General features: G+C 38.2%; 2 protein-coding genes across 3 annotated transcripts; both read left to right on the top strand.

Moving 5' to 3' along the window:
* Positions 1-782: 782 nt before the first annotated feature.
* Positions 783-3,328, top strand: LOC116263339 (cytochrome P450 704C1-like). Its single transcript, XM_031643031.1, has 3 exons — positions 783-1,109; positions 1,264-1,479; positions 2,932-3,328. Exons 1-3 carry the CDS (start codon positions 813-815, stop codon positions 3,106-3,108), a joined length of 690 nt encoding a protein of 229 aa, XP_031498891.1. The 5' UTR covers positions 783-812; the 3' UTR covers positions 3,109-3,328.
* A 12,328-nt stretch (positions 3,329-15,656) lies between these two features.
* Positions 15,657-19,136, top strand: LOC116263337 (cytochrome P450 704C1-like). Of its 2 annotated transcripts, none has more exons than XM_050080050.1 (6): positions 15,657-16,006; positions 16,172-16,387; positions 16,663-16,950; positions 17,040-17,372; positions 18,213-18,413; positions 18,519-19,136. In XM_050080050.1, exons 1-6 carry the CDS (start codon positions 15,710-15,712, stop codon positions 18,753-18,755), a joined length of 1,572 nt encoding a protein of 523 aa, XP_049936007.1. In that variant the 5' UTR covers positions 15,657-15,709; the 3' UTR covers positions 18,756-19,136. The 2 variants fall into 2 exon arrangements, with proteins under 2 accessions (XP_049936007.1, XP_031498889.1); XM_031643029.2 differs by having other exon boundaries at positions 15,662-16,006; positions 18,570-19,136.
* The last annotated feature ends 4,200 nt before the right edge of the window (positions 19,137-23,336 follow it).

The following is a 23,336-nucleotide window of genomic DNA, read 5'->3' as shown; positions in this document are numbered from 1 at the left end:
TGGTGCCCACACTGCCTCCATATGGCTTTTCCTGTAACCCGGATTGGTTTCGGTTTCCACTCAATTCCTGGCATCTAGTTATTGTAAAGATCAGTAATTTTTTTTTTTTTTTACTGATTTTCCTTGATGTATAGTTTGGCTTTTGTTTAGTAAAGGTTGAGACAGTAACTTCCAATAGACTGCTACTGCTACGGCAAATTAGGAGCCAAAGTAAATCGAGAACGAAAGAAAGATTTAAAAAGTAAATTGAGAACGAAAGAGTTTTTCCTTTTCAGCTTACCTTTCTTCAACATTATTTTCTCTTCAAAGTACATTTGTTGTCGTCATCTTAAGTTTTTTTAACAACGAACCGCGTGTCATTTGAGAGGATTTCATGAAAAAGTGTAATTTTTTTTTCAAAGTAAAGTAATTGTACTTAAAATCGTAGTCACATATATCGTTTCGGTCACATGTATCGTTTTGGGTTTTAAATAGGAAGGTTTTTTTCAATTATAGTACGGCGAGCTTTTTTTTAAAAAAAAAGAAAGAAAATAGAAAATTTTAAAACGTTTTATTTTTCCTAAGGACTCTACACTCGTTTCCTCCAAGGTCTAAAAAAGTTTATGTTTTCTTTGTTTTGATATTGACATTAAAACTTCTTATATTACCGCTGAAAACCGTATTCAAATCATATAAAAAGGACGCGAAAAAATGTTAAAAAAACGCATTTTTTGGCTTTTTTTCCCTGTTGCCGATTTTTAATAAGAAAAACGAGAAATTTTGCATTTAGAAGCACAGGCCAGGGAGGAAGAGTGGGGGAGTGGGAGGGAGAGATGGAGATCAATTCCTGCATCGGCTATGCCGTAGCTTCCCTTCTGCTGTTGTTTCCGTGTCTCTGTGTCTTGAGAATCTTCACAGGGAAATCTCTAGGCAGCAAAGAGTACCCACCTGTGAAGGGAACTATGTTCCATTTGCTTAGTTGCTTGGATAGGCTCTATGATTACCAAGCAGAAGTTGCTGCCCATAACAAGACAGTCAGGTACCTCGCCTTCTCCCAGAGCGAAGTCTACACTACAGACCCGCAGAACATCGAGTATATCCTGAAGACCAACTTCGCTAACTATGACAAGGTAACCAACAAGGAAAACCTTCTATCGTCTGCTCTGTTCTTGGTGTTTGTTTGTTACTTGCTGGCTTTTTGAGGCAAAGTTATTGAGTCGAGATGACGACTCAATGAGCAACCAGTGGTGGATCATGAAATGCTTTAATTCATTGCTTTTGCAGGGAGCGCGTCATCAGGAGATAACGAAGGATCTTCTTGGAGATGGTATTTTTGCGGTGGATGGTCAGAGATGGCGTCACCAGAGAAAAGTAGCAAGCTACGAGTTCTCCACCAAGGTGCTGAGAGATTTCAGCAGCGTCGTTTTCCGGAGGAACGCAGCTGCTCTTGCACGGAAGATTTCAGAGGACGCAGAGGCCAATCTGTCCATGGACATACACGTGAGTGTATTGATCTTGTTCACAAGATTTCCAGTCTTTTGCTTGGACCGTATGTGTACTGCTTCATGAGTTGGTGCTTCTTCCGTTCAATTTTCCCATCTCAGCCACATAAGCGTACACACACCATTATGTGCATTTTAAAGCAAAATTAAAGAGTAGTAATTGCCGAAACTTCTGAATTGGTGACGAGCCCTGGTTTAGTGGAACAGGGCTGATCATAAGGCCGTAAAAGTTACTAAGTTCAACGAGCTGTCAGCTAGTTGTTCTACTCTTTTTTCGGCGGAGCCTTTGTGTACTTAATTTCAAGTCATTTTAGTGTGATAAAAAAAATTAATGATTAATACAAAAAAAAAATTTATAAGAATAAAAACTAAAACTGCAAAAAAAAGATTTGAGGATTAGATAAAGGTAAAATTTATCCGTCTTATATGCATATCATTATGACAAATATACCCTTTAAACAATAAAAAATTGTTTTCGTTCTTTGTCCCGCTTATAACATTATCTCTTTTTTTCTTAAATATTTTATTATATCATACATATGTATAAATATTTTATTATTTTATAAACATTATCTCATACTTATGTTTAGGGTTATCTCATGCATTCGTCCATTAATTTATTATCTCATAAATTTTTTGATATTTCATAAACATTATCGTGTACTTATGTTTGACATTATCTCATACATCCGTCCATTTATTATCTCGTTATCTAATAAATCGTTTGTTATCTCATAAACATTATCTCATACTTATTTGTTATTTTATACATGTTTGTTATCTCACTCATATGCATATATAATGTTTGAGCATGAAAATATATGTACATGTTGGTAGTATAGTCCATCCCTTGCGTACACTCATTGTGTATGTGGAGTGCATGTGGGGTCCATTCCTTGCGTACACTCATTGCTTATTCGGAGTCTATCCCTTGCGTACACTCATTGCATATGCACGTATCTCTGTGCTTCATGCTCTACCCTGTCAAAACGCCGAGGGAGAGCAACAAGTTAAGCTATTTCCCACCTGGTTTCCCTGCAATTAATAACTTCTCTGTTCTCATGAAAAACTCAAAAATACTAAAGTTATTTCTTGGTTAACAAAAAAACAAATGAAAACATCAAAAAATCGTATTGGTGCAAGCTACTTTTCTAATTCTGGATCCTTTGGGAGATGTTGGTCGTTTATAAAATTCATGCAACAGATGAGCTGCATCTTTTGGTTCCTTACCAAGACGACCATGCTGCTCAGTCTTGAATTATCGTTTTTCAAAATCTTAATGGTAATGTAAAACAGGAAAGCTTAACAAGTTGTTCAAAAGCTAGATCAACGGTGCCAGTGGTCATAACTCGTGAGAGTTCTTCCCTTTTAGTTCTTGTTTAGAACAAGTATTTTGACGTGTCTCGTGTGATTGCTTTCATGTACGTTTCCCCATGTCCAATTAATGCAGGAACTATTCACAAAATATTCCCTGGACTCTATATTCGAAGTTGGATTTGGGCTGAAACTGAATATATTGGACGGATCTAATGAGGAAGCGATAAGATTCGCCAAGGCTTACAAAACCATGTTGACTCTTCACATTGATCAGGGCCTTCACGTTCGCGCATCTCATCGGCTTCTTTGAGGCTCAATGGAATGCAAGAGAACACTAGAGATGAAATATGAATGTATGATTGTAATGAAACTTTGTTCTTTCCTTGTTTACAGCAAACTGCTTATGACTAAGTACTTGATTAAATAAGAGGCCATCAAAGCTGCTTCGGTAAGTGTTATTAGGCCACCAAAGTCTTAGACAGCATAAAAATGAGCTTTGACTATCCCTTTTTCTATTTACATGACTCATTGAGCGGGATTATTATGTGCAACTCTACTCTGACAAAGGTGCATGATTTGCTCTGTTTTCTGGTCGTGGATGAACGTTGCGTACCGAGCTATGGCAGCTTGTGGTTTTGTTTTCTAGATCATCATGGTTTCGGAACCTCATTCGTTTTTGTATGTAGTGTTCTATAAATTTTGGGTTGATCCCCTGCATTGGATGTCTCCTGATTCTACCAAGGTGATTGATGACATCTTGAGTTTCCAACTATGACATTTTTTCTGTCATAAAGGTTGGTATGCTTAGAGCAACCACAATTATAGTAGTAAAATATTAGCTTATTAGGATCTTTTGGATTTTACCAAGGCGACTCATGGCATCTTGAGTTTCCAATTATAGTGGTCGGTGGGGAAGTTTCCAAAAGAACCACACAGCATTCAAAGAGAATGCCCATCAAGATTGTGTAGAGAAGCATTTCTGCAACCTCTAAAAGGAATAGATTAATGCACAATAAGGCCCAAAAGGAAAAGTTTATCACAGGAAAACTCAAAATGACCAAAATACCAGAACAGTGGAGGGACGTCAGTATTTCAACGAGCCATAATCCGGTGGGAACAAGGGTATTCATTTCGAAAAATTTCCTCCTTCCCTTTTAAACCAGCACCAAGGAACCTTAAAAATGAAATCTCTCAGTTATATGTATTCAATAATTTTCCCTAAGTGGCGAGGAGGAATATCATGCCTGAATGGAGGCAAAGCTATTTAGTGGCTAATGGCGGCTTCGACGGAGACCACAGCCACTGTTGCAACCACATTCTGATTCGCCAGCCCCTTCCCTCTTCCTTCGTCTCCCCTTTCTCCTCTTCTTCTTCTTCTTCTTCTTCTTCTTCTTCTCCTCGATGGAGACCACAGCCACTGTTGCAACCACATTCGCCAGCCCCTTCCCTCTTTCTTCGTCTCCCCTTTCTCCTCCTCCTGCTCTTCTTCCTTTTTGGTCCTGATCTGAATCTTTGTGCCCCTCCAGAAGGGATGAAAGGTTGTCAATACGAGAAAAGAGTGTTGTATCCATTCCTTGCTTTTTGCGTCTCCACGCCTTTTTAAGTTTGTGTCCACGAAGAGAAGAATGCGTTTCTTTTTAAATAATTTTTTACTTGTGTAATATTACAGACCTTCTCGAACTATTGTCCATTTCGGTTTCCTTCTTGTCTAAAGTTCCATGGGAACTATGATCTACTTAGGGCTTTCATCTTCTTCAGGAGGTTAACCTCCGTAAATAGGTTTATCAGTGCCGATTCGCATATCTTTATGTGGTTAATGCTGGTATCGAATAATCATGCGATTGCTCATTCTTTAAAGAAGAAACTCGGTAACATAGTTGCTTTCAAAGCAAGTCCTATAACGAGTGCGCAATTTCGATACTCATCAAAGCATTCCTCTGAGACATGTTCACAGGTAGAAAGAGGGAATCTAGACATGTTCACGGTTCATATATAGGAGCATAGCTCTCAGAACCTTATTAGAGGGATGTCCTATTCTACAGTGCCATAGTGTGGCCTCGTTATTGTTTTTTGGTTGTGACCAATACTGCTGGCCTTGACATAGTTGTTAGCAATTATGGAAAGGAGATCATCACAGATAGAGAAGATCAGTTACATAACAGCCAACGTCCTAATCTTTTGGTTAGCAATAAAGATGGCAACGATGTTGTTGCAACTATCACAGCGATAAGGGAAGATTCTGAAAACAAGGAAACCAAATCTTGGCAGGACAAGGAAGAAATCTTTTGTAACAAAGGCAGTAGAAAACTGCCTTATAGCGTAGATCCTTAACGCTATATATACCCTTCACGCCATCTGTACTAATTAATAAAAAAAGGAACTCTCTTGGCGTGTTTTCGCACCGTGGACGTAGGCTTTCTTAAGCTGAACCACGTTATATTTTGTGTTTGCTCTGCTCCTACTCTGTTTTTCTATATGGTATCAGAGCCAACGATGGCATCTATTTCATCTTCCTCCACGCTGGTACAGATTTCTTATCCTTATCCTTATTCTATCAACGTCTCCAACTTTGTTTCTCTTAAGCTGCGACCAGAGAACTTTCTTTTATGGAAGACACAGATTCTCGCTCTTATTGAAAGCCAAGATCTTCAAGGCTTTCTCACTGGAGACGTTGTTGCTCCTGCTGAATTCGTCATTGATGCAGCTGATCCTTTAGGCCAGAAAAGGACTGTTAATCCCCAGTTCACAGCTTGGAAGAAATCAGATCGCCTCGTCAAGGGATGGATAATCAGTACCTTGACTGAAAGTGCTCTTGGTCGAGTTGTTGGTCAAGAGACATCAAGGGACATTTGGAGCTCTCTTATGGATGCCTACTCTCGCAAGTCGAGAGAGAGAGAGTTTCACCTAACTCATTTGCTTACGTCTCTCAAAAAGGGTGATGATTCTGTTGATGAATACATCAACAAATCCAAAGCAATCTGTGATGATCTTGCTGCCATTGGGAAACCTGTTGATGATGGGGCGCGAGTTTATTGGCTGCTCCAAGGACTTGGTGATGGATATGACTCCCCAGTTCACAGCTTGGAAGAAATCAGATCGCCTCGTCAAGGGATGGATAATCAGTACCTTGACTGAAAGTGCTCTTGGTCGAGTTGTTGGTCAAGAGACATCAAGGGACATTTGGAGCTCTCTTATGGATGCCTACTCTCGCAAGTCGAGAGAGAGAGAGTTTCACCTAACTCATTTGCTTACGTCTCTCAAAAAGGGTGATGATTCTGTTGATGAATACATCAACAAATCCAAAGCAATCTGTGATGATCTTGCTGCCATTGGGAAACCTGTTGATGATGGGGCGCGAGTTTATTGGCTGCTCCAAGGACTTGGTGATGGATATGAAGCCTTTGTCGCTGCCATGATTCGACCTCCTGCTCCATCCTATGAAGAAGTTGTTCCACTCCTTCAAAGTTTTGACACTCGCCTCAAAAGTCCCACGCCTCCTCTTATGGCTATGGTGAATCAACGTCAACCTAACCATAGTCATGGTCGCGGGCGCGGTCGCGGTCGCAACTACAATCATAATAGAGGACGCAATTACAATCAGTTTCAAATCAACGATTCCCACTTTCCCAAATCTGATGATAAGAAAAACAAAAGTGCTGTTGTTTGTCAAATATGCGGAAAAAAATATCATTCCGCTATTAAGTGCTTTGAACGTTTCAATCATGGTTATCAAGCAGAAGATGCTCAACAAGCCATGACTGCTCTATCTCTTGATGATGGAAACAACGCTGAATGGTTAGCTGACTCGGGAGCCTCCAGCCACATGACTGGCGATGCGGGTAAGATTTCTAACAAATCTATTTATCATGGTTCTGATCGTGTGATTATTGGAAATGGTAAATCTCTGCCCATAACTCATACTGGTCAAGGAAATTTGGTCGTTCATGGTTCTTATATTCCTCTCTCTAAAGTGTTATACGTTCCTCAATTGAAGAAAAATTTGTTGTCCGTAAGTCAAATAACTACAGATTTACCTTATACCTTTGAGTTTTCCTCTTCATCTTGCTGCTTAAAGGACAGGAGAACGGGCAAGACAGTGGCGCAAGGCAGTAAGAAAGATGGAGTTTACGTCATTGGAGATTCTAATGGCACCGTTAAAGATTCTAGTCATTTCCATGAAGCTTTCTTTTCATCCAGATTTAGGCGTGTTTCTGCTGATTTTTGGCACTCCAGGCTTGGTCATCCGCATTTTGGCGTCATCAAGTACCTTCATCAAAATAATTTAATTGACGTCAGTTCTTCAGTTCCTCAATCTACCATCTGTCACAGTTGTCAGTTAGGAAAAGCATGTAAACTTCCGTTTCTTGAAAGAGATAATAGTGCTATGGAAGTTTTTGGAAAAATTCATTCTGACTTATGGGGACCGGCACCTATTGCGTCGCATCTTGGGTATCGCTATTATGTTATTTTCATTGACGAGTGGTCACGATTTACATGGTTGTATCCATTAAAATGCAAGTCTGAATTTTTTGATTGTTTTGATCACTTTCGTACATTTGTCGAAACTCAGTTCAATACAAGAATAAAAATTTTTCAATCAGACATGGGAGGAGAATACACTAGTTCAAAATTTACTCAACTTTTGGGCAGTCTTGGCATCAAACAACAATTTTCCTGTGCTCATACGAAACAGCAAAACGGCATGGCCGAAAGAAAACATCGAAATATTACTGAGTTAGGCTTGACTATGCTTTTTCATTCTGGAGTTCCTAAACGTTTTTGGTTCGAAGCATTCAGCAGTGCAGTTTTTCTCATAAATCGTCTGCCTTCATCCTCCTTGAATATGGATTCGCCATACCTGAAATTTTTTGGTCGGCAACCTAAATATGATTTCCTGCGCATTTTTGGTTGTCGTTGCTTTCCATACTTAAGGGATTATGCAAAGGATAAACTTGAGCCCAGATCCCTTCCGTGTATCTTTCTTGGCTATAGTATACATCATAAAGGATACCGCTGCATGTATCCAGGGACAGGGAAGATTTTTGTTTCTCGTCATGTTTGCTTTGATGAACAGTATTTTCCATATAAGAATCCTGCAAAATTATATGATGGACATGGACTAACTCCGGATTTAATTTCTTTTGATGAATGGACTGAGTTGCATGATTCACACAGTCAAAAATCAGTGGCACATTCCCCATCCACCGTAGTTGATGATCAGCCTACTATTTATGAACAAAATGCTGGCCACTCTCAAGACATTCTCATACAGTCTTGTGCTGGAACGCCTCTTGACACTGTCCAAGAACAGCCAGCAGTCAATCATATAAGTTCAGATAGGTCTACTCATATGGATCAACATGAGGACGTCAATAATGTGCCACTGGAGACAGACCACCTTGCATGCTCTGAAGCAAATGTTCCAACTCAGACTTCTATGGATTCTATCGCTAGTCCTGTGAGAACCATGACCACCAGATCTATGGTGGGGACATATAAACCTAATCCAAGGTATGCTAATCTTCATATCTTATATGAGAACATTCCCAAAGAACCCACTAATGTCAATCAAGCTTTGCATCACGCTGGATGGAAGAAAGCTATGGACGATGAGATGAAGGCTCTCATTGAAAATAGAACTTGGGTTTTAGTTCCTTATGACCACACGATGAACTTGGTTGGATCCAAATGGGTGTTTAAAACCAAGTTAAAATCCGACGGGACCCTAGACAAACTGAAGGCCAGACTTGTTGCTCGGGGATTCTCTCAAAAAGAGGGTATAGATTTTCATGAGACTTTTTCTCCGGTTGTGCGACAAACCACGGTTCGAATGGTTATCACTGTTGCTCTTGTTAAAGGATGGGCTCTTAGACAGCTGGATATTAAAAATGCTTTCTTGCATGGGATGATTCGTGAAGACGTTTACATGCGGCAACCCCCTGGATACATAGATGAATCCAAACCTGATCATGTCTGCAAATTACAGCGAGCCTTATATGGTTTGAAGCAGGCGTCACGAGCATGGTATGCCAGGTTAAGTACTTTTCTCCTTGATTATGGGTTTTCTATCAGTTTTGCCGATCCCTCCATGTTCACCTTGCATCAAGGACCTGTTACTCTCATACTTTTAATATATGTTGATGATATGATTCTAACGGGAAGCTGCTCTTTAGCCTTGCAAAAATTCGTTGATACTTTCTGCAGTGAGTTTCCTGTTAAGGATCTTGGTCGCCTAACTTATTTTTTAGGCGTTGAAGTTGCTTGGACAAATCAGGGCCTCATACTTTGTCAAACAAAGTATGCAAAGGATATTTTGGAAAAGGCTAAGATGGAAGACTCTAAGCCTTGTAATACTCCTATGAGTACAAAAATACATAAATTACAAGCAGAAGATAAGACTTTTGATGATGTTACCTTCTACAGGCAAGTTGTTGGTTCACTTCAGTATCTTTGTCTTACTCGTCCGGACATCTCGTTTGCCGTCAATTACATCAGCCAATTTATGCATGCCCCGTTACACTCTCACTTTCAAATGGTTAAACGTATTTTGCGTTATGTGAAAGGAACTCTACATTTTGGGCTTCAAATTTTGAAGCAAAGTACCTTGGATATATATGCCTTTTCAGATTCAGATTGGGCAGGTTGCTCCCATACCAGACGCTCAACCACCGGTTTCTGTATATACCTTGGTGCTAATTGCATTACTTGGAGTGCCAAGAAACAAAATACTGTTTCTTGATCCAGTGCTGAGGCTGAGTACCGAGCCATGGCGTCGACAGCAGCAGAGCTTACATGGGTTCAGTTCCTAATGAAAGACATAGGGATTCGAATAGATAAGGTTCCCTTGCTATATTGTGATAATAAAAGTTCCCTCTTTATGGCAGCAAACCCTGTAGCTCATGGAAGAAGCAAGCACATTCAAATTGATTTTCACTATGTTCGAGAACGTGTTGCTCAAAAACAGCTTGCAACAAAATTTATCTGTTCCAAAAATCAGATTGCGGACGTCTTTACCAAAAGTCTAGCCAAGCAAGTCTTCAACAACTTACGAAACAAACTCGGCCTTGTTCCACGGCCTAGTTTGAAGGGGAGTGTTAGCAATTATGGAAAGGAGATCATCACAGATAGAGAAGATCAGTTACATAACAGCCAACGTCCTAATCTTTTGGTTAGCAATAAAGATGGCAACGATGTTGTTGCAACTATCACAGCGATAAGGGAAGATTCTGAAAACAAGGAAACCAAATCTTGGCAGGACAAGGAAGAAATCTTTTGTAACAAAGGCAGTAGAAAACTGCCTTATAGCGTAGATCCTTAACGCTATATATACCCTTCACGCCATCTGTACTAATTAATAAAAAAAGGAACTCTCTTGGCGTGTTTTCTCACCGTGGACGTAGGCTTTCTTAAGCTGAACCAGGTTATATTTTGTGTTTGCTCTGCTCCTACTCTGTTTTTCTATAATAGTCATGGTAAACAGTCCATTCTTCTTGTTTGCTTCACCAATCTTCTTGGATGACTGCCTGACTGTGGATAGTAGTTTCTCCATCTGGTTGGTCTGTCATGGAGGTTCCAGCATCAGTCAAGGCTATGGCCTGGTTTCTTACAATACGAACATGTCAAGTTTGTCTTGCCTTTGTATCCGCTTCTTCTGGTTTCTGCATGGAAGGCAGTTTTTTCAATGGAATCTTCAGTTATTACGCGAAAGGCCACCTTTTCTAATCTTCGGTCTTTGATGCTGAGTCATCTCTCATAACTTTCGTTTAGTTTCTTCTCTATCGATGATAGGGCACCCGTTGTTAAAGGAAGGAAAGGGACACAACATGAGAATATGGCTTCTCATGTGGAACTTCTGTTCTAGTCCTTCGAGGAGATTGCACTTATAATATATAAAAATTTTGAATAATGATATTTTTACTTTTATTAAAATTTAAAAACTTTAATTCGACCCCTCTCATAAAAATTTTTTTGGTTGTGTTGCTTTCGTCATAAATCTCTGTCAGAGAATCCCATATTTCCTTTGCTAAATCCAAAAACAGGAACCTTCGGCCATGTTCATCTCCATAGATTTTTTAGGAGCCAGGACATCAATATCCTGTCGTTAGCCTCCCAGGTTTTGTCTCTGGCCATCAATATTTACAAGCGTATCCTTTACACAATTTCTAAACTCACGAAGTACGAAATCATGACCTTTTTTCGCAATGTTTTTCTTATAGAAATGAACAAAATGAATGAAACAAAATCGGGTCCAATATTTGGCACTTTACGTAGCCATAGTCAATAATAAAAGTTTACTCACAGAAAAGCATGAGGAGCTTAATTCCTCAAGTTATGAGAGATCTGAATCACGAACAGCCACAAAATTATTTTTTCAAATAGTTGGAGGAGCAAAGGAGACGGGTGTTGAAGTGCGCACTGTAGGGCTGTCGATGGGCTTGTCCGGCCGGAGGTCAGGAGCATCGTCGGATTGTATGCCGACGGGGAGTGGCTTGAACGGAGGGGAAGACGACGAGCAGAGCAGTGACTGCCGAAGACAAAAAAAAAGGCGACGACTCGGCCAAAGGAAGGGGACCCCTGAACAACTGGAGGAAGATTTGGAACAGAAAAGACAACCAATTCAAAAGTCTCTTCCATGGAAGGTCCCCATCATGCAAACCTGCAACTTTGTCAGGTCCTTCATGAATGAATGAATATGTGTGTGTGAGAGAGAGAGAATGAATGAATATGTGTGTGTGTGTGTGTGTGTGAGAGAGAGAGAGAAGGAACGAACAAAGGAACATGATCAGAAAAGTATGTTGATGGTTATGATTATGCTTGTTTGTATGGGTCAATCAAACAAGTGTCTTCCGTAGCACGGGTCCAGACTAGGCTGAAGACAATGGTTTGATTGGCCCATAAAAACATGCATAATCATCAACATACTTTTTGTGATTACCTTCCTCTCTTTGTCCCTTCTCTTCTTCTCATCTCTTTCTCTCGTATTCATTCATGAGGGAGTAGGCAAAGTCACGTGTTTGCACGACGGGACCTTCCATGTGTGGAGGACGCTTCTGAATTGGTTGTCTTTTTTGTTCCAAATCTTCCTCCAGTTGTTGATGTGGGGCAGCCTTCTTTTGGTCGAGTCCTCGCCTTTTTTGGTCTTTGGCAGTCGCTGCTTTGCTCTTCGCCCTTCCCCTCTCTCTATCTTCTCCAACCATTTGAGCAAACAATGTTGTGGCCGTTCTTCAACACCTCTCTCTTGTTTCTTCTCCAACTATTTGAGCAAACATTTTTGTGGCCGTTCATGGTTCGGATCTCCCATAAATTGAGGAATTAAGCACCTTTTGTTTTTCATGATTGAAATATTATTATTGAATCTAGTAGCGTTTCACTTCCTCATGGCTGCGAAAAGTGCCAAATATTAGACCCGATTTTGGTCCTTTCATTTTGTTTGTTTCTATAAGAATAACATCGAGGGAAAAAAATTCATGATTCCATACTTCCTTAGAAATTGGGCTCACAGGACCAACCACCATCTTTGGGGTTGTCACTGCCAGTGCTAGGCTTTTTTTTTGTGTTTGCTTGTGATAAATGTGTGCATTCTTACTTCTCTTGCGCTTTGATTAGTCTCTTCTAGGAACCGTTAGAGTGGTTTGTGATATGTTAAAGTTTCCCATAATGATCCCTTAAATATGATTACCTCACATCGAACTAATTTAATCTAAAATCATCGCTAGACCCATGGTGTGCAAAAACTTGTAGTAGTTTCCAAGATATGATAACCAATTCCAAGATTGATATATCTTGTAGTAATTTGAATGAAATCAAAACTTATCTTGACGGCGTTATCTAAAAATTTATAAGTAAATTTAAAAATTTTTAATTTAATATATATAAAAAATTCTAAAAATTTTTAGTTCAGCCCTTATTAAAATTTTGAAACTATAGTTTGGCTGTTGCCACAAAAAATTTTTAGCTCCACCCTTGCTGCTGCTAAAGCTATTTTGGCTGAATTATATGAGCATTTTTAGTGACCACTCTTGCCCTTTGATTAGTCTTCTTTTGCAACCCTTAGATTCACTTGTCATTAGAGATGTTATGTATTGGATTCAAATCGAATATACCCTTAACAGTGAATTTGATTTGGATATACCCTTAACTGTATTCACTTTTTTCGATATTTACATATTCGGATTTGAATACAAACAAAGAAAAATCTCGGAATATGAATATGAAATCCAATTTCACAATAAAAATCCAATTTTTACATTATTCAAATCCGAATTTTGAACTAGATTTGGCGTATTTCCAAAATTTAACAAAACTAAAAATACAATAACAAGTTGACAAAGAAATTGTTCCAAAAACTCGTTTGCTTAAAAATAAATAAGATCCTAATATGTATCTGAATTCGATATATTTATGTATATCCAAATTCGATTAAATGTTGTTTTCGAAATCTGAATCAGATGCGATTTCTTAATCGGATTTTTTTTTTTCCACATGTGATTTTTCGAAACGATGCTGTTGAATATCAGATCCGATTCAATCGGATTACATTGACATCCGAACCAGTGACGCGTTAAAATTTCTTATGTCAATGCCTTCAATGCATAGAATCTGGTCAAATGTAATTAAAATTGTGGAAAAGAATGATTTTTTTTTTTGAGAATCACCACGACAAATGTCACTTTAAACTTTAAGCGACACGTTGTTGCTGCCATATGGCTGCTGAAAATTCTTTAGTGACACTTTGGATCCGCCATTGAGCATTAACAATGACATGTGGTGTGTTATACTGAACGGCCTTTAGTGATGATTTTATTTGCGACAGGGCGTTGGCAATGATATATTAAATGTGCGTCATTGATACTTTTCAGTGGTACTTATTCTTGCCATAAAAAATCATTTAATATAGTGCTGTTTTTCTCTGCCATGGTAAACCTACCATGGAGTTTCAGAACCATCACAAGTGACAGACACAACAGCGATGAGGAATCTACAATGACACTTTTTTAAGTGCTACTGAAAGGTTTTCAGTGGAATATTCTTTTTTCGCTTAAAAGGTTTAATTTGCATCTGTGGCATATGGCAGATCATGCCACTGAACGGAATCACCAGCTCATCTACTTTCATTGGCATTTTTTGTGATGTGTCCTTTTCCTCACTAATTACTTAAAGTGACACTTGATTGGCACAGGACATCAATATTCATGTTGTGGGCCAATGTTAATACATAGTTCGTCCACTCAAATCTAAGATGTTAATGGATCATATTCCAATCAGATATATATTTAACCGTATTTATTTATTTTTGAATATTCACATATTTTTGTTTTTGATGCAAACAAAGAAAAGTCACATCAAGATTTGAAATTCAATTATACAATCCGAATCTGGTTTTTACATTTATATCTGAATCCAAATTCAGGTTTTAAATCAATTTTGGCCGATTTTCAAAATGTGAGAGCATTAAATATATGATATTTGTTTAAAAATAAATTCAATATAAATTTGTATTTGAATCTGATCGAACATTTATGTATATCCAAATGCGATCAGATGTCATTTCTCAAATTTGAATTTGATATGATTTCTTAATCAGATATTATTTTTTTTTTCATATCGTTCTTTCAGAATGGTTTGATAGGTTATCCGATCTTAATCGGATATTTTGACTTCCCTACTTGAATCCTTATTAAATGAATTAGTGACATTTTATAGTATAACAACAATTTACGAACCTTCAGTTAAGAGCAACTTCCTCTCAAATGTTCTAAGCAATATCCCGGCATTGCGTCACGGTTTTGGAGTCAAAAAAACTAGCTGGAGGGGTATTAGTTTAAAAACATTTAAAAGTAAATATTAAATCTACCAATATACAAATAAAAAAATTTTAAAGAACTAGTGTGCCCCACCAGCTCACATGTCGACTACACTACCGTGCCGGAATGTACGGCTGCTGATTGGTATTCCAATCTGGAGAGGTTCCTCTGACACGTCCTTGCACTCGCCCTAACACGCAGTCAACTGCATTACTCTCTCTCCCCACTTGATTTACTCCTCCAAATCGAGTCGAGAGAGTGATCCGTCTTTCTTCACTGCATTGAATGTTTATTTGTCCAGAGAAGACCAAATCTCGAGGTTAACTTTATATATATATATATATATATATATATATATATATATATATATATATATATATATATATATATATATAATCATTTCAAAGTAATTAAATACAAAAACCCTGGTCACATGCTTACTTATATATATATATATATATATATATAGAATATACTTTTTACATTATCACTTGTAATTGTTCTAACATTATTCCATAAAAGTAGAAATAATAGACAAATTCGAGCTTGAATTTATTTGCAAACTATAAATCAGTATCCTGCTTAGCTGAATTTTTAAATTTTAAACATCGAATACCAAGATGGCAAGCAAAATCAAATGTTAGAAGAAAAACAAATTTTTGCAAACTAAATTTTCAACTGTCATTAAATTTTTGTTAGCATATAAATTAGTCTAGTCAAATAAGCAGGACATAGTATAGTCAGTCAAACAATATCTCTGCCAACATCTATCAAGTCACATGGTTACAAATTTTTGTAATCAAATTTTTCATTTTCATACAGTGTCACTTATTAACTTAATAATGTTTTAAAATTTAGATTAAGAACCAAAGAGAAAGTTTCTTTTTTATAAGCTCGTAAATCGAGACTCTTGGAAAAAGTTGGCCGTTTTTCTTCAACATTATTTTCTCTCCAAAGAACGTTTATGTCGTCTTCCTCACGCTATTCAGCGCCAAACCGTTACTTATGAGTTTTTTAATGAAAAAATACAACTTTTTATCAAAACAATTGTACTTAAAATTATAAGCAAAAGACAGGGAAGGGGGAAGGGAGAGACAGACAGAGAAGATGGAAATCAGCTGCTGCGTCGGCTATGGCGTAGCTTCCCTTCTGCTCTTGTTCCCGTGTCTCTGTGTTTTGAGAGTCTTCACAGGGAAATCCCTAGGCAGCAAAGAGTACCCACCTGTGAAGGGAACTATGTTCCATTTGCTTAGATGCTTGGACAGGCTCTATGATTACCAGGCACAAGTTGCTGCCAGTAACAAAACGGTCAGGTACCTTGCCTTCTCTCATAGCGAAGTCTACACTACGGATCCGCCCAACATCGAGTATATCCTGAAGACCAACTTTGCTAACTATGACAAGGTAACCAACAAATGCCACCATCTATCGTCTGCTCTGTTTCTTGGCGTTCCTTTCTTGCTGGCTTTTTCGGGCAAAGTTATAGAGTCGAAATCGGATTTTGTGTACCCAATGTGGGACGACTGAATGAACAACCCGTGGTGGATCGTAAAATGCATGTTGTTGCAGGGGCCGTATCATCGGCAGATAACGAAGGATCTTCTTGGAGATGGTATTTTTGCAGTGGATGGTCAGAAATGGCGTCATCAAAGAAAAGTAGCGAGCTACGAGTTCTCCACCAAGGTGCTGAGAGATTTCAGTAGCATCGTTTTTCGGAGGAATGCAGCTGTTCTTGCACAGAAGATTTCAGAGAACGCAGATGCTGATCTGCCCATGGATATACATGTGAGTGTGTTGATCTCGTTCAAAATATTTCCTGTCTTCTGCTTGGATCGTAGGTATGCTTCTTAAGTTGGTGTTTCTGTGCCAAATTCAACATCTTGGTAAGTCAGATTGATGTAGATCAGGAAAGCTCATCAAGTTGTTCAAAAGCTAGATCAACGGTGCTAGTGGTCATAACTCGTGAAGTTGTTCCCATTTTGTTCTTGTTTAAAACAAGTATTTTGACGTGTATCGTGTGATTGCTTTCATGTATGTTTCCCCATGTCCAATTAATGCAGGAACTATTCACAAAATATTCCATGGACTCTATTTTCGAAGTTGGATTTGGGCTCAAACTGAATATATTGGATGGGTCTAATGAGGAAGCGATAAGATTCGCCAAGGCTTTTGATGAATCGAACGCTTTGACATATTACCGTTTCTATAACTTATTCTGGAAGGTCAAGAGATTTTTCAATGTTGGTACAGAAGCAACACTCAGAAAAAATATTGCAGTGATTGATGAGTTCATCTATAAAATCATCAGTTCTAGACGGAAGCAGTATTCCCGCCTTCAAAGTACTCATGTAAGCATAAACCTTGGGCTTCCTTTCACTTGGAAGTAAAGTTTTTAAATGCTGAGACATTATTTGCTGGGTTTTGAAAATAATAATAGGTGAAGGAAGATATTCTGTCAAGGTTCCTTTGGGAAAGTGAAAAGAATCCGGAGACTATGAATGATAGTTACTTGAAAGATATCATTTTGAACTTCATGATTGCCGGCAAAGATACCACTGGGGGGACACTATCATGGTTCATATATATGCTCTGCAAGCATCCCCTTGTACAAGAAAAGATTGCACAGGAGGTCAAGGAGATGGTTGGTTCTTGTGAAAAAGGACAGTTTACACAATTTGTGGAGAAAATTACAGAAAGGTCATTAGAAAAGCTGCACTATCTTCATGCTGCTTTGAGTGAAACCTTGAGACTGTACCCTGCAGTCCCCATCGTAAGCATGATAATTCCTCTGCTTTGACACTCTGATCTGACTGAACATATTTTGGTTTAATACATCTTGGATATACAGCATATAACATAACTATTCTGTTATGCAAGAAGAAGCATAGAAGCTTTGCACATGTTTGCACGCACCTGCACATACACACAAAGATTTGATGAAGGTGTTCTGTCATTCAAAATGTAGTTCAGCACCTTTTTCATTTCCCCTTTTCAGGTTAGGAACATGGTACTTGCATGCATTAACTTGATCACCAGTGACAAACGCACATTGGAACATGGCATCACTCAAATAAAATGAACTGTACCTTTCAATTTGCAACCTTCTTCACTTTGTGAAGGCAATTAGTGTAGGAACTGTAATAATTTTAGTAGAGAGAGCATGGTGAAACTGTCAATGTCTATGTAAGGCCATTAGGCTATCTTCTGAAGAAAAGAAAATCATGAGGGGGCTGGTACAATGGGCGGGATAGTGGCTGGTAGGCAGCCAGTCTCCATTTTGAATCCACACGATGCCAACTTCTCATGCTATAAAAGAGGGATACCGCTTTGCAAGCTGAAGTATAACAGACACCTTACTTGAGGCACTGAAAACAAGCCTAGACGTAAGGGGATGGGAAGAAGGATGTGGATTTTGGCCATCTTGTTAGAAGGTGGGGCTAAATACCCCTCTTGCTCATCTGACAAATATGGACCTTCTTGTTTCGGAAATTGGAGTGCCTTTACACAATTAAATTCTCACTTTCATGCTGCCTGTTTGCTTTAAACTTGATCTTGACTTCTTCCAGCCACTAAAACCAGATAAATATGCATCTTAATTGGGTTTTCCCAGGATAGACAGTGTGCATGCAAGGATGACATCCTCCCTGATGGATTCAAAGTGAAGAAAGGTGATGGAGTCAACCATATAACTTATGCGATGGGCAGGATGAAGTATATCTGGGGCGACGATGCGGAGGATTTCCGGCCAGAGAGATGGCTCCAAGACGGAGTTTTCAAACCAGAATCCCCTTTCAAATTTCCAGCATTTCATGTAAGTAAAGCTCTTTATACAATCATATATGGCACGTATGTTGGCTCTCGAATGTTTTGCTACATCATTTATACACATAATAACAAACATTATGTCAAGATTCAGGTCAGGTCAGAAGAAAGAAAAACTCAAAAAAAAATTCATTCACTGTCACAGGCTGGTCCACGGACGTGCTTGGGTAAAGATTTCGCGTATCGGCAGATGAAGATAGTAGCTGCATTGCTTATTGCTTTCTTTAGATTCAAATTAAAGGACCCATCTAAAGAGGTGAGTTACAAAACCATGCTGACTCTTCACATTGATCAGGGCCTTCATGTTCGTGCCATTCCCCGCCATCTGTGAGAGTCAACCGTCTTATTCACGAGATAACATCATATGAAATATGAAGGTATGGTTGTAGTGAAACTTTGCTCTTTCCATGTTTAAAACAGACTGTCTAATATAAGTACTTAAATTAGAAGAGGGCACCATATCTTTTTCGTTCTACTAAGATGATTCTGAAGGTGAGATTGTCACTTCTGATCGGTTCCTGGAACTGCAGAAATCGTATAATTTTTTGAAACCTCTCCACATTGAGCAATGCTTGTGGTTTTGTTTTCTTGATCATCGAGGTTTCAGGACCTCATTCTTTTTTACTTATGTAGTATTACAGACCTCGAACTCTTGTCCATTTTTGTTTCCTTATTGTCTAAGGTTCCACGGGAACCGTGGTGTAGTTACTGAGATTATTTAGCAGGTCTAAGTTGCAATCCTTACATGTGCTTTCATCATCATCTTTACGGGGAGGTTCGGTAAATAGGTTTATCAATGCCTATTCCCATAGCTTTAAGTAGTTAATGCTGGTACCTAATAATAATGTGACTGCTCACTCTTCTAAAGAAGAAATTCAGTAAAATCAAGTCCTATAACGAGACCCCAATTTCTAAACTCACGAAGTAAGAAATCATATTTTTTTCCACAAATGTTTTTTTTATATAGAAATGAACAAAATGAATGCATCAAAATCGGGTCTAATATTTGGCTCTTTTCAAAGCAGGACCTATAACTGAGAGCAAATTTATAAACTCATGCAGCACGAAATCATGACTTTTTTCCACAATGTTTTTCTTACAAAAATGAAGAAAACGAATGCAACAAAATCGGTGATTCGGGTCTAAGATGGCACTTTTCGTAGCCACAGTCAATAATAAAAGTTCAATCGCAAAAAAACAAGAGGACCTTAATTCCTCAAGTTATGAGAGATCTGAATCACGAACGGCCACAAAATTATGTGCTCAAATGGTTGGAGAAAAAACGAGAGAGCCTGTCGATCGGCAGCATGGGCTGGTCCCGCCGGCAGTCAGAAGGAGCACCATCGGATTGTTTGTCGACGGGGAGGTGCATGAACAGAGGGAAGGAAGACGAGTAAAGCAGTGACTGCTGAAGACCAACAGGTCTCGAGTTTGATGATGGAAATACCAATCAAATAAAATTAACTTCAGACAATTACGAAATACAATAGTCGAACAGATCTTTACGGGATGAATCATAAATGAAAAATGCAAGGTCGATTTTCATGGATTCGGACCAAATATTGCATTAATTACGAATTTATATCCGTCTACATCATCGGAACGGACAACCCCCATTGGGAAAATTATAATAATTTGAAGGTGATAACGATGGGAGGGTGAAAAAGTTCAATGCCTGCTCGTTTTTACTGTCATGCTGGCTGTTTTCTTTAAACTTGATCTTGATTTCTTCCAGCCACTCAAACCAGATAAATATGCATCTTAATTGGGTTTTCCCAAGAAAGACATAGTGCATGCAAGGATGAGATCCTCCCTGATGTATTCAAAGTGATGAAATGTGATGGAGTCAACCATGTAACTCATGTGATGGGCAGGATGAAGTATATCTAGGGTGCTGATGCGGACAATTTCCAACAAGAGAGATGGCTCTGTTAATTTTTTTGGTGACTTACACCAAATTCATAATCAACCATGGCACACAAAAGATTACGGGCTTCGGCATATTAGCCTACATCCACGAGAGAAAAGAAGAGTTCTTTTATTTAGAACTTGAATCAATCGGAGATAAAAAGAGAGGTATATATATAGTTGTAATTACAATTAGCTCAAGATGGAAGGGGAGAAACGTTAGGGATAGAACACAAAAGATTAGGAAGAGATATCTCTGTCCAAGATCGTCAAAATCTCCTTCCAAGAATATTATTGTTGATTAACGTAATCTCTTCTCCAGAAGGATCCAACATAATCTCCTCTTTAGAAGGATCCAACAATCTCCCCCTCAAGTTGGTGCATAGAATGAAAGCCAACTTGTTAACAATATATCTATGTCGTTCCTTTCTAAGAGACTTAGTAAATATATCTGCCAAATAGTATTCGTTCTTAACATATGGCGTTTGAATTGTTTCATCTTAAATTTTCTCTCTAATAAAGTGATAGTCTACTTCAATATGTTTTGTGCGTTCATGATATACAGGATTTGCTCCAATGTATATAGTTGTCATATTATCGCACATAAGTCTCATTGGCTCTTTTATTTTAACATTCATGTCTTTTAGAATGGCCTTTTCCCATACCAATTCATAAGTACATGCTGTCATAGCTCTATACTCTGCTTCGGCACTCGATCGGGCTACAACCAATTGTTTTTTGCTTTTCCATGTAACTAAGTTCCCACCAACAAACATGCAAAAATCGGAAGTAGACCTTCTATCATTTGGGTCGCCGGCTCAATTAGGATCAGAATAGCCTACCACATCAATAGGGTGGTCACCTTTCATCAGAATACCCTTTCCTGGGGAGCCCTTTAGGTATCTTAGTATTTTATTTGCAGCATAGATATGTATGGAAGTTGGCTTATGCATATACTGGCTTATAATACTGACAACATGAGTAACGTCTGGCTTGGTCACTGTCAAATATATAAGTTTATCAACAAGTTTATGAAAGCTTTGGATGTTCTTAACTTCTGTTCCTCTATCTTTTCTTAACTTGCAATTTTGTTCAAGTGGTGGGTCTGCAGTTGGGACACCCAAGTGCTTTGTTTCCTTTAAAAGATCTAAAGTATGTTTTCTTTGACATATAAACATGCCATTGTCTGAATGGGTCATCTCTGTTCTTCTTTGACATATAAACATGCCCTTGTCTGAATGGGTCATCTCTGTTCTCAAGAAGTACATCAACTTTCCAAGATCTTTGACCTCAAATTGCTTGTTGAGATAGTTTTTTACATGAATCATAAGCTCCTCATTGTCACCTGTCATAATGATGTCATCTACATACACAAGTAGAATGATTATTTTTGAATCTCAAATACATGTAAACATAGTGTAATCTGTCACACTTCTCTTAAAACCAATACTAACAAGGGCATCACTTAGTCGGGAGAACCATTCTCTTGGAGATTGTTTCAGATCATACAAAGTTTTTTTTCAGTTTACAAACGTACCCTTTTTCGTTGCATATTCCCTGCAGTGCTTCCATGTAAACCTCGCCATCAAGTTTTCCATGTAGAAAAGCATTTTTAACATCTAGTTGAGTTATGTTTCATCTCTTGTTTGAAGCCACAAGTATAAGAGTTCTAACTGTGTTCATCTTAGCAACATGAACAAATGTTTCATTGTAATCAATCCCTGCAGTTGGAGTAAAACCTTTTGCAATGAAGCAAGCCTTAAACCGTTCTGTGATGCTATCATTGTGATATTTTATTTTGCAAACCGTCTTACACCCCGCAGTTTTCTTTCTCTTTGGTAGAGGAACCAAATCCCAAGTCTGATTTTTATCTAATGCTGAAAGTTCTTCCATCATGGCTTGTTTCCATTGTGGATGTTTGTTAGCCTCTTCATTGGTTTTTGGTTCTAGGTGAGTATAGGTGTTTAAGATATAAGATCAATAGGGTTTTGATATGGTCTTGAATGTAAGATACTTATCTATAGACTGGTCATGGTTGGTTGATAGATATGTCACTAAGTCTAGATGGATGTCTAATAGGACGAGTGGAACGCTGGAGGGTTTGATTTTTTTGGTTAAGTTCACTGGCTTGGTTAGGTTCAAGGATAAGAGTGGCATTGTCATTTGGTAAAGATGGATCATTGGAAGGCTGGTTTTTAATAGTAGATTTGGAACCCGAGGCATTAAAAACATCCACTAGAGGAACAACAATGTTATCATTGTTCACCATGATTCCATTTCTATGGACGTTCTCCCCCTTATTTGGTTCCTCATAGAATAACTCATCTTCAAAGAATTTGACATCCCTGGTCACAAAAAATTTTGTTGAAATTGTCTCATAACATTTGTAGCCCTTTTTAAAAAAATACACTTCATTGCCCGTTTCTTAAGTTTATTTCGAAACTTTTCCTGAATATAAACGAAGCATTTACATCCAAACACTTTAAGATATTGTATAGAAATAGACCTTTGAAGTAGGAGTTTCAAAGGAATTTTGTTTTCAACACTTGAGTTTGGTATTCGGTTGGCAAGATAGCAAGCCGTATCAATAGCTTCATACCAAAAATTTTGGGTAACTTGCATAAGTATCATGATAGATCTAACAATATTTAGTAGCTGATGATTTTTTTTTTCCACAACTCCGTTTTGTTGTGGAGTGCCTGCACATGTGTATTGAGGTTGTATACCATTTTTTCTTATGAAGTTGCGAAAGGAATCATTTACATATTCCCCCCCCCATCCCCCCATTGTTAGACCTAAAATTTTTAATTTTGGTTCCATAATGAGTAAGTACCATATAATAAAACTCTTAAAAAACAGCAAGCACTTCACTCTTATTTCTAAGAAAGAAAATCCATGACATACGTGTTTTGTTATCAATAAATGACATATAGTGCCTGTAACCATTTTATGATTCCATAGGACCAGGTCCCCATGCGTTTGAGTGAACCAATTCAAATATCTC

Source organism: Nymphaea colorata, chromosome 10 (assembly GCF_008831285.2).
Source record: "Nymphaea colorata isolate Beijing-Zhang1983 chromosome 10, ASM883128v2, whole genome shotgun sequence".
In the NCBI taxonomy this organism is placed as follows: domain Eukaryota; kingdom Viridiplantae; phylum Streptophyta; class Magnoliopsida; order Nymphaeales; family Nymphaeaceae; genus Nymphaea; species Nymphaea colorata.
This window is presented reverse-complemented; position numbering and strand designations above follow the sequence as displayed.